Raw genomic sequence first — 10,753 nt, forward strand, 5'->3', positions numbered from 1 at the left:
TACTGCCTTTTTAGGCAATTATCAGTTTTCGCGAAAACTTTACAATTCACCTATGAAATGGAAAAAAAAACCCTCACCATCTCTGGGTCTGCAAAGTGCCTACCCTATCCTCTCCCTGGAGAGGTGTCCCACGGGTGCTGAGCAGGAATCGGACTCTGGACCCCCGCCCTCACCCACAGCAGCCCTTTCCCTCCATTGCCCACAGCAGAGGCCAGACTCAGATGAAACTTTCAGGGAAATTTACTAGGAGAAACATTGACTGAAACCATTGAACAGAGGGCATAACAACACACAGAGGAACTTCTAACGGCCACCGGAGCCCACGGGTCCCGGCCCCCCACCAGGGTCCTCAAAAAGGTGCCTCTGCTACACTCCACCCGGCGGCCCTCTATCCCCCCACAGTCTCCCTTCCTGGGGGCCCCGCGGGTGCATCTCACCAGGAAGATGGGTGCAGGCAATGCCTGCTCCCCCAGGGCAGCCACTCCCCCTCTGGCCCACATGCCTGGTGCCTGGCCCTGCCCTCTGGCTGGAACAGGAAAGTCCCACAGCAGGGCATCCAACACTGAACGGATGACGGGGTGTCCCGAGGAACAACGTGGTGCCCTTCAGTTGTTGTGTTATTTACTTTCACATTTCCAAGTAAATTCCTATTCCAATGCCATGTTATCTTGTTCATGATCACAAAATACTATGGGAATCTTATATTTGTTTTACACAATTTCAAAACTCTTTTCGTTGAACTGAATTAGTGCAAATACATGTGTGATTAATGTCATTGGCAAACTTAGATACCAAAGCTTATTAAACCTTCTTTTAAATGGAACAATATTTGAAAAACTCCTAAAGAGAACACAGATGATATTCCATGTCATCTTACACAACAGGAACCCAAAGATGCTACACACCATGTTCCCCCCACTCGCAGGGGTCCTCACTACTTGGAAACTCGACCGCTCTCTCTTCAAACTCAGAGTGAAGGACCAGCCTCACTTGCTACCAGTGAACTTGGGCCTGGAAGGAGCTTGGCTGCTGCTCTGGCTCAGGCTCCCTCTTCCTCGTCGCTCACACCCTCTGCACACAGGGATGGGAAGGACCTGGGATCCAAGCTATTGACCCTGAGCAGATGCTCCAGGACCTGCCACTTGCTGGTCTGCGCGTAGGCCCGAGCACCCCACGGGAACTCGTAGCGGGCAGGGTCACTGTGGGGCACCTGCCGGTACCCCAGGTAGCCCTCCTGCACCCACTTTGGTGAGCAGCTCCCTGGGCTCCTCATAGATGCAGGGCTCCCTCCCGGCAAACACCCCCATGTTGCCGAACACTCCCCACACCTCCTCCTCAGGGGCGCGGTCACCGAACAGGGTGATCACGCCCAGGACCAGCACCAGGAGGCCGGCCTCGGGCGTGTCCTGCCCATCGCTCAGCACTGCATCCCAGGTGAGGCCCAGGGTGGGGACCAGGACGTAGGTGCGCTCGCGGGGGCCCACCTCCTTCACGTCCACGCCAAACACCAGCTGCATGCACTCGCAGGCGTGGCGGAAGACCTCGGGGAAGTGGTCCCGATGCTCCCGGAGGACCGTACTCAGCATCTCCGCCTCGGAGGTCGGCTCCCTGGTGCGATACTTGACCAGCAGGAACGCCACCAGGTCAGTCAACAGCACAACAAGTGCCTGCTGGGGCAAGGACTCGGCAGAGGTGGAGGGGCCGCCAGGGGAGGCGGAGGACGAGGGGGATGCGGCCTCCTCCCCCGCAGCCCCCAGCAGCGGCGCCTCCACCGGACCCTGGGCCGGGACTGGGGCCTGAAGGTCGGCCTCAGGCTGGCGGACCAGGGGAGACGGAAGATGAGGGGGATGCGGCCTCCTCCCCTGCAGCCCCCAGCAGCGGCGCCTCCACCGGACCCTGGGCCGGGACTGGGGCCTGAAGGTCGGCCTCAGGCTGGCGGAGCTCACTCATCTCGACCAGGGGCCTGAAGACTGCGGTCGGGCCGCCGACGGGAGTGTGGGCACGGGTGACAGGCGGGGACCTCGTACCTGGGGGAGAGACGGGGTGTGAGCGGCCTCGGAGGAGAAAGGCACCCTGGGCAGCTCTGACAAAGGCCACTTACAGGTCTCGTCTTGAGGGCTGCCCTCGGGCCTCACCGCGGCCCTCCTCCTGGGCGGCCTGTCCCCTGCCCACCTGAAGAACGAAGTGAGGGGGCTCCTCAGGGTGCAGCCAGCAGGGCCCCAGGTTCTGGGGCTGTCAGGGCGGTGGGGTGACTTGGGTGTTGTGGGGTCCCCTCTGTTCTGGGAGGGGGAGCCCCTGGGTACACACTCAGGGCACGCACCTCCCCTTGACTCCTGGCGCTGCCTGGGCCTCCTCTGCTCTGTGCCCTGAGGACACGGTCCTCAGACCTGGGCCTTCGCCTCCCAGTTCCTGCAGCCCCTGTAAGAGGGATGGAGGGCGCACCTCTTGTGTAGACTGTGGCACAGCTCTGGGCCTCGGAGCTGGTAGGAGGATTGGGCCGGACTCTGTGAGGTCCCCCCAGTTCTGAGTTCTGGGGTGGGTGGTCCCCTCGGGGCTCGCTCGTCGTGCTCACTGTTCCCCTTAAGGGCCTGGACCCTCCCCTTTGCAGGCCTGAGGGGAAACTCAGAACAGGACCCCGAATCTGAACAGAAAGCAGTGAGAGGGCCCCACAGGTGGCCGCACCTGCCCAGGGCCTCCCGAGGGTCCTAGGATGGGGAGATGCTGGGTCCTCACCTCCTCCTCACATCCTGCCTGGCCTCCCAGCGCTGACCACAGGGGCAGGTTTCTGTTGAGGCCCCTGTTCCAGGACTGGGGGTCTGCTCAGTCCTCCCTCGGGGTCCTGGGAGTCCACCCTCTGCAGACCTGAAGGCTCACCCCTCACACCAAACACCTGACCTCCTGAGGACCCTGACCCAGAGGTCAGGAAACATCTCATCTGCTGACCGTGCTCTGGCACCTCCAAGCCCCCGCGGAAGGGCAAAGGATCCCTCCCTGTGTTGGGGTCTAACGTCCTCAGTCCTTCCTTCCTCGCGTGCAGGCTGGACTCTGGGCAGGACCTGGGATTGTCCTGTCTGCCAGTGTGAGTCCCTGCTCCTTATACCAGGTCTCCAGTCTCTCAGAGACCTGGACTTCAGGACGTCAGGACAGGCCTACTGTGCTCATCCTGTCCCGGGGCCTCCCACGGCCACCTGCAAGGGTGGTGATCTGGTGGGTCCCTTTTGTCCTCCCCCAGGGTCCCCTCAGTCCTACCTAAGGGTGCTAACCTTTGTCCACCAGGGACCTGACATTTTACCCTCTGCGCTCATGAGACCCCGCCCCTTATCCCAGGTCCCCAGCCTCTCTGAGACCCGGATGTCAGGAAGTGCTGCACGTGCTCATCCCGCCCTATGGCCTCCCAGGGCCAACTCTGTTCTGGCGTCCACGTTTTCCTCAGTCCTCCCTCAGGGCCCACACCTTGACTCCACGCAGGACCTGGGATTCTAGCCATAGCACACCTGAGACCGGACGCTTATACCTGTTCCTAAGCCTCTCTGAGACCCGGATACGTAAGTGAGGACTCGCTGCCAAGTGCTCATTCTGCCCCAGGGCCTCCCAGGGCTGAAGGCAGGGAAGGGTATAAGGGTCAGGGTCTCACAGAGACTGCAGAGCGGGTATAAGGGGCGGGGTCTCAAAGGGGCTACGGAGGAGTATAAGGGGTGGGGTCTCAGGCGGGCACAGGAGAGAATCCAGGTCCTGCTTGGAGTCAAGGTGAGAGCACTGAGCGAGGACTGAGGGGAACCTGGATCCCAGAACAGAGTTGGCCCTTGGAGACCATAGGGCGGGATGAACACGTGCAGCACTTCCTGACATCCGGGTTTCAGAGACGCCTGGGAGGGGTAGCACGGGGCGGGGACTCAGAGAGGCTGGAGAGGGGGTATAAGGTGCGGGGTGTCTGGTGGGAACTGGGGAGAATCCCAGGTCCTGCATGGAGTCAAGGTGAGGGCCCTGAGGGAGGACTGCGGGGAGCCTGGACTCCAGAGCAGAGTTGGCCCGGGGAGGCCATAGGGCAGGATGAGCACATGCGGCACTTCCTGACATCCAGGTCTCGGAGACGCTGGGGACCTGGGATAAGGGGCGGGGTCTCAGAGAGGCGGGGGGGGGGGGATAAGGGGGGGGGGGACTGGTGGGCACGGGAGAGAATCCCAGGTCCTGCTTGGAGTCAAGGTGAGCGCCCTGAGGGAGGGCTCAGGGGAACCTGGATCCCAGAACAGAGTTGGCCTGGGGAGGCCATAGGGCGGGATGAGCACGTGCAGCACTTCCTGACATCCGGGTCTCAGAGAAGCTGCGGACCTCGGATACGGGGCGGGGTCTCAGAGAGGCTGGGGAGGGGGAGCACGGGGCGGGGTCTCAGAGAGGCTGGGGAGTGGGTATAAGGGTCGGGGTGTCTGGTGGGCACGGGAGAGAATCCCAGGTCCTGCGTGGAGTCAAGTTGAGGGCCTTGAGGGAGGACTGAGGGGAGCCTGGACACCAGGACAGAGTTGGCCCTGGGAGGCCATAGGGCGGGATGAGCACGTGCAGCACTTCCTGACATCCGGGTCTCAGAGAAGCTGCGGACCTCGGATACGGGGCGGGGTCTCATGAGCGCAGAGGGTAAAATGTCAGGTCCCTGGTGGACTAAGTTTAGGGCCCTTAGGCGGGACTGAGGGGACCCTGGGGGAGGACAAAAGGGACCCACCAGATCACCACCCTTGCAAGTTACCGTGGGAGGCTCCGGGACAGGATGAGCACAGTAGGCCTGTCCTGACATCCTGAAGTCCAGGTCTCTGAGAGACTGGAGACCTGTATAAGGAGCAGGGACTCACACTGGCAGACGGGACAATCCCAGGTCCTGCCCAGAGTCCAGCCTGCACGCGAGGAAGGAAGGACTGAGGACGTTAGACCCCAACACAGGGAGGGATCCTTTGCCCTTCCGCGGGGGCTTGGAGGTGCCAGAGCACGGTCAGCAGATGAGATGTTTCCTGACCTCTGGGTCAGGGTCCTCAGGAGGTCAGGTGTTTGGTGTGAGGGGTGAGGCTTCAGGTCTGCAGAGGGTGGACTCCCAGGACCCCGAGGGAGGACTGAGCAGACCCCCAGTCCTGGAACAGGGGCCTCAACAGAAACCTGCCCCTGTGGTCAGCGCTGGGAGGCCAGGCAGGATGTGAGGAGGAGGTGAGGACCCAGCATCTCCCCATCCTAGGACCCTCGGGAGGCCCTGGGCAGGTGCGGCCACCTGTGGGGCCCTCTCACTGCTTTCTGTTCAGATTCGGGGTCCTGTTCTGAGTTTCCCCTCAGGCCTGCAAAGGGGAGGGTCCAGGCCCTTAAGGGGAACAGTGAGCACGACGAGCGAGCCCCGAGGGGACCACCCACCCCAGAACTCAGAACTGGGGGGACCTCACAGAGTCCGGCCCAATCCTCCTACCAGCTCCGAGGCCCAGAGCTGTGCCACAGTCTACACAAGAGGTGCGCCCTCCATCCCTCTTACAGGGGCTGCAGGAACTGGGAGGCGAAGGCCCAGGTCTGAGGACCGTGTCCTCAGGGCACAGAGCAGAGGAGGCCCAGGCAGCGCCAGGAGTCAAGGGGAGGTGCGTGCCCTGAGTGTGTACCCAGGGGCTCCCCCTCCCAGAACAGAGGGGACCCCACAACACCCAAGTCACCCCACCGCCCTGACAGCCCCAGAACCTGGGGCCCTGCTGGCTGCACCCTGAGGAGCCCCCTCACTTCGTTCTTCAGGTGGGCAGGGGACAGGCCGCCCAGGAGGAGGGCCGCGGTGAGGCCCGAGGGCAGCCCTCAAGACGAGACCTGTAAGTGGCCTTTGTCAGAGCTGCCCAGGGTGCCTTTCTCCTCCGAGGCCGCTCACACCCCGTCTCTCCCCCAGGTACGAGGTCCCCGCCTGTCACCCGTGCCCACACTCCCGTCGGCGGCCCGACCGCAGTCATCAGGCCTCTGGCCGAGATGAGTGAGCTCCGCCAGCCTGAGGCCGACCTTCAGGCCCCAGTCCCGGCCCAGGGTCCGGTGGAGGCGCCGCTGCTGGGGGCTGCGGGGGAGGAGGCCGCATCCCCCTCGTCCTCCGCCTCCCCTGGCGGCCCCTCCACCTCTGCCGAGTCCTTGCCCCAGCAGGCACTTGTTGTGCTGTTGACTGACCTGGTGGCGTTCCTGCTGGTCAAGTATCGCACCAGGGAGCCGACCTCCGAGGCGGAGATGCTGAGTACGGTCCTCCGGGAGCATCGGGACCACTTCCCCGAGGTCTTCCGCCACGCCTGCGAGTGCATGCAGCTGGTGTTTGGCGTGGACGTGAAGGAGGTGGGCCCCCGCGAGCGCACCTACGTCCTGGTCCCCACCCTGGGCCTCACCTGGGATGCAGTGCTGAGCGATGGGCAGGACACGCCCGAGGCCGGCCTCCTGGTGCTGGTCCTGGGCGTGATCACCCTGTTCGGTGACCGCGCCCCTGAGGAGGAGGTGTGGGGAGTGCTGGGCAACCTGGCAGTGTGTGCCGGGAGGGAGCTGTTCACCAAAGTGTGGGTGCAGGCGGGCTACCTGCAGTACCGGCAGGTGCCCCACAGCGACCCTGCCCGCTACGAGTTCCTGTGGGGTCCCTGGGCCTACGCGGAGACCAGCAAGTGGCAGGTCCTGCAGCATCTGCTCAGGGTCAGTAGCATGGATCCCAGGTCCTTCCCATCGCTGTCTGCAGAGGTGTGAGCGACGAGGAGGAGGGAGCAGCAGCCAGGCCCGCGCCCAGCAGCTTCTCCCGTGGGGCGGGAAGGGAGGCTGGTCCTTCACTCTGAGTTTGAAGAGTGAACGGTCCGCCGTCTCAGCAGTGAGAGCTGGGCGAGTTGGGGGAAGCCGGTGTGCAGCGTCTTTGGGTTCCTGTTGTGTATGTTGACATGGACTTCCGTGTCTGTTTTCTTTAGGAATTTTTCAAATGTTGGTTCTTTGAATAGAAGACTAAACAAGCTTCAACAAGCTTCAGTGTCTAACTTTGTGTATCTCTTTGATCCCACGTGTATTCGCACTAATTCAGTTCACGAACAAGAGTTTTGCTGTTCTGTAAGAGAGGTTGGGAAATCTCCCAGTTCATTTTGTGACCGTGTCCAAGATAACGGAATTGGAATCAGAGCTGCTCTGGAAATGTGGAAGCACTTAGCAGTGACATAGATGTGGGGGAAGAACTAGAAAAATAAAAGTCATTGTAGTTCCAATTCTTGCTTCTTCCCTGTCTTGTCTGTCATTCTGTAAAGAAAACGGTCTCTGTTCAGTTGGATTTGCACGGGTATTTAGGAGACGATGAATCTACGTCAATAAGCCCCCTGCCCACTGGCTTGTTTATTCCGCAGACCTCCACGGAGCCTCTGCTCTCTGGAAGGGCCCGTGTTAGTAGCGGGAACGCTAGGAAAAGCAGGACACACCCACGCGTAGAGTGATGGTCTAGGAGCCGCTGTCACGTGAGGAAGGTGGTGAGACGTCCCCTAAGTCCCACAGAACAAGACAACATGGGACGAGGCGGTGGGGCTCCAGGAGCGAGCCCTGGAGTGTCAAGTGCCCCGAGCCAGGGCACTTCGGGCCTTTGGGAAGCGGGGCTTCCTTCTGTGGGGAGGTGATGGTGATGAAGCTGGGTGGTGGCAGCAGCCAGACCTGCAGGCGGTGTGACTTGGGTTTGGGGGCAAAGTCTGAAATGCGACATTGCTGTGAGGTGTCCTTCTGGATCACGGACGAACCCGAGAGAAATCTCACCCTGGGGCAGGAAGGAAGGGGTCGTGGCTCTTGTCGCATTGCTGTGGACCACAGTGAAGAGGTAGGTGTTTCATACCCGCCATCTGCAAGGATTTCCAGCGAAATGAGGGTCTTGCTCTTTGAAGCCCTGCTCGGTATTCCCGGGGCTGGCCCTCGTCTCCCTGCCCTGGGAGAGCCAATTACCAACTATGTGGAAACGACCATGTTAGTCACCTGGAGTTTACTTTGGCCACTTGTGAGCAAGGTCTAGATTTCAGTGGGATGAAATGAATGAAAATGGGTGGTTTGAAAGAAGAGAGGCCGCCAAAGTGGAAAGGAGTCGCTGTGTGACTGGAATCCCGGGAGCTTTGCGTGAGCTGCACCCAGCTGGGGAAAACACCACCCTTCCCTCCGTGCCGACAGACACACACACACACACACACATCCAAATTGAATAATACATCCTCCAGGAGTGAAACACACAGAGCAGCAATTTTGGCTGGTTTTCTATTCCGTTTCCTACGGAGCTGCAAATTCTGAGATGTCATGAAAAGAAAGCAGTTTCCAGAGGAGAGGAGGACAGAGTCTGGGATCAGAATAATAGTAGAAGTAAGTCCTAGCCACTAAGAAACGATGTCCGCCCGTGTCCCCGCGTTCAGGCAGGTTCGCAAATATGGCGGCATCAGCGACCCACAGGTTTGGGCTGTGACCTGGCATCGAAAGGAAGGAGCAACTTCTGGGACTACTGGCATCGTGAGGTCACTGCAGTGGGAGGTGCAGACGGCGCCGGGGTCTAAAGAGGCAGCCCTCCCTGCTGAGCGCCGTACGACAACGTGAACATTACGTGGGATCCTGGATCTGAAGCACCTGCCGTATAGCAGGTGGGCACTTGGAAAAGGTGGAGAATTTCAGGGCCAATGTAACGTGCTCAGACACTCCTGCCGGAAAAGAAGGGGATTTTGTCATCACAAATGGTAAGCGCCGCTTTTGTTGAGCCTCTGCTAGGCAGTGTGGCATTGGAGAGCCGTCAGGTGCTCGTCCCCATCTTGTCTTTCTCTCCTCCCCGCACAAGTGGGGACACAGCACTGCCGGAGTCCTCTTCGCTCAGGAGGGGTCATGTGATGACCTTTTGCCACCGGATTCGGAACAGAAGCATTTTTGTCACGGCCGTCTGTATCGAAGGCACACCGCGGTCGGGGGTTAGTCCTCAAGCCATGACAACACAGACACAGACCACTGTGTTTCCTCCCCCAGGGTCTTAAGCGCTGCACCTTTGACCCTTAGATGTGAGATGCCGGGCTCTGTGCCTTTAAGGCCCTGGGCAGGGTTGGAGGTGTTCCAGAGAGAGGCTGCCCCACAGGGAGCTGGCGGAGGGCATTCCCTCAAGCAACCCGCACCCTTAGGTCCCTGAGCTGCACCCATCCGTCCCCGCGGGGCTGTGCTGAGTCTCTGTCGGGAGGGCAGCCGCCAGCTGCCGAACGGCCCTGTTGGGGTCGGGGGCGTGCTCGTGGGGCCCAGCCCCGAGTCCCCCTCAGGGGTGACCCTGCTGCCCACAGCGCCCACTCTCTCCGGAACCTGGCCTCGGTCTGCACAGCCTGGCTTTTGCCCTGCCTGGCCCCCGACTAAGAGCCGCTTAGGCCCCGGTCCTGATGACCTCGTGCATGTATGTTTATCTGACAGTCCCAGAGAAGCATCCCCTCCCACCAATATCATGGTTCGGGTGGAGCTGGCAGGACGTGACGTAGCCCCTCGGCGAGTCTCCTCGTGGTTGGTAAATGGTAATCATTGCCGCGTGGATGTGGGGCGAATCTCTGCTTCCGACTTACTTTGAAATCATTCCCTACGTAATGCCCAAATGTTTGAGTACACTGATGGCTTTCTGAATGTGACCGTGAGGTTTTGGTTTTTGAGCCTGAGTTCGAGCGGCACAGGGGTGTCCTGTCAGCCACCCGCAGAGCCGGCTAGGACTCTGGTGTCCTCGATCAGGGTGTTTGAGCAGAGGGACAGGCTGTAGCAGATGGCAGGGGTGGTCCCCAGGACGCTTCCCCAGGCCCCAGCCACCCACAGACCCGCATGAGGGTTTGGAAAGGAGCCAGGCAGGAGAGGGCTTTGGGGTCCCGGTGATGCAGGCTGTGAAGAGAGTCAGCCTGAGAGGTGGAAGGAACAGCACCCACCAGATCCCATCTGACCTGCCCTGGGCTGGCCAGGGGAGGCAGGTGGGAGCAGATGCCTCTGCCGGTGAGCTGCAGCCCTGGACCCCAGCAGGAAATGGGTGCTCTTGGGACAACGGGTGCTCCAGGACCAGAGCCCCGAGGGGCACTCCCGGGGGTAAGCAGGGATTCCTAGTGCCCGTTCGTGCAGTGAACTGACTGATGGGGGACAGTGCTAGCCCAGGGACGGCCGTGGCAGGCAGCGCAGCAGCGGCCGGGACACGCCAAGAGCGCCCCAGGGACATTCGGGGAGGCACTATTCAGGGGGGGGCAGCAGCACCCTCCCCAGTAGACTCTGGACGAGCACACACCACCCCGGCACACAGCCAGTCCTGACCAGGGCGGGACTGGGCACACGGGAGCTGCTGCCCATCAGCGGGAAGCTCTGACATTCTCTACGTGCCCTGAGCCTGCCCACTGAGGGGCTGGTGTGAGTTGTCTCAGCCGCGGCCCTGTTTCCCGAGAAGCCTCCATTCCCCAGCCCCAGCTAAAGTCTGCTCTGAGCTCCAGCCTCCTTGGCAAAGGGCTGACCTCCTGCCTGGCTCTCGCCTACCCTCCTCTGTGGCAAATGTCGCCGGCTGCTGCTTTAAGGGCCTTTGTGAGCAAGTACGGGGGCCCGGGCCTGTGCCTGGCCGTGGTCCCTGAGCTGGGGCTGGGCACAGGGACAGGGCTGGGTTGGTGGTGGGATGCAGGGCGTGAAGCCAAGTGACATTCACAAGACAGTAGCAGGGTGTAAAGCCACGTGTGAGCGAGCCTCCGGAAGGAGGTGCATCCACAGGGCCCTGCAGGGCACAGGCACTCACGCCCGTGAGGACACT

The 10,753-nt window shown here is 61.1% G+C and overlaps 1 protein-coding gene and 1 pseudogene across 1 annotated transcript; one reads left to right on the forward strand and one right to left on the reverse strand.

Moving 5' to 3' along the window:
- Positions 1–1,039: 1,039 nt before the first annotated feature.
- On the reverse strand, positions 1,040–4,618 carry LOC103075915 (melanoma-associated antigen 8-like). The gene is given in 6 exon segments (XM_082931032.1): positions 1,040–1,244; positions 1,246–1,814; positions 1,891–2,027; positions 2,136–2,232; positions 4,076–4,101; positions 4,561–4,618. Coding segments are annotated over 6 exon segments (1,092 nt in total).
- A 1,352-nt stretch (positions 4,619–5,970) lies between these two features.
- Positions 5,971–6,714, forward strand: LOC103076183 (melanoma-associated antigen 8 pseudogene; annotated as a pseudogene).
- The last annotated feature ends 4,039 nt before the right edge of the window (positions 6,715–10,753 follow it).

This window comes from Lipotes vexillifer, unplaced genomic scaffold, assembly GCF_000442215.2.
Source record: "Lipotes vexillifer unplaced genomic scaffold, Lipotes_vexillifer_v1.1 scaffold2397, whole genome shotgun sequence".
NCBI lineage: Eukaryota > Metazoa > Chordata > Mammalia > Artiodactyla > Lipotidae > Lipotes > Lipotes vexillifer.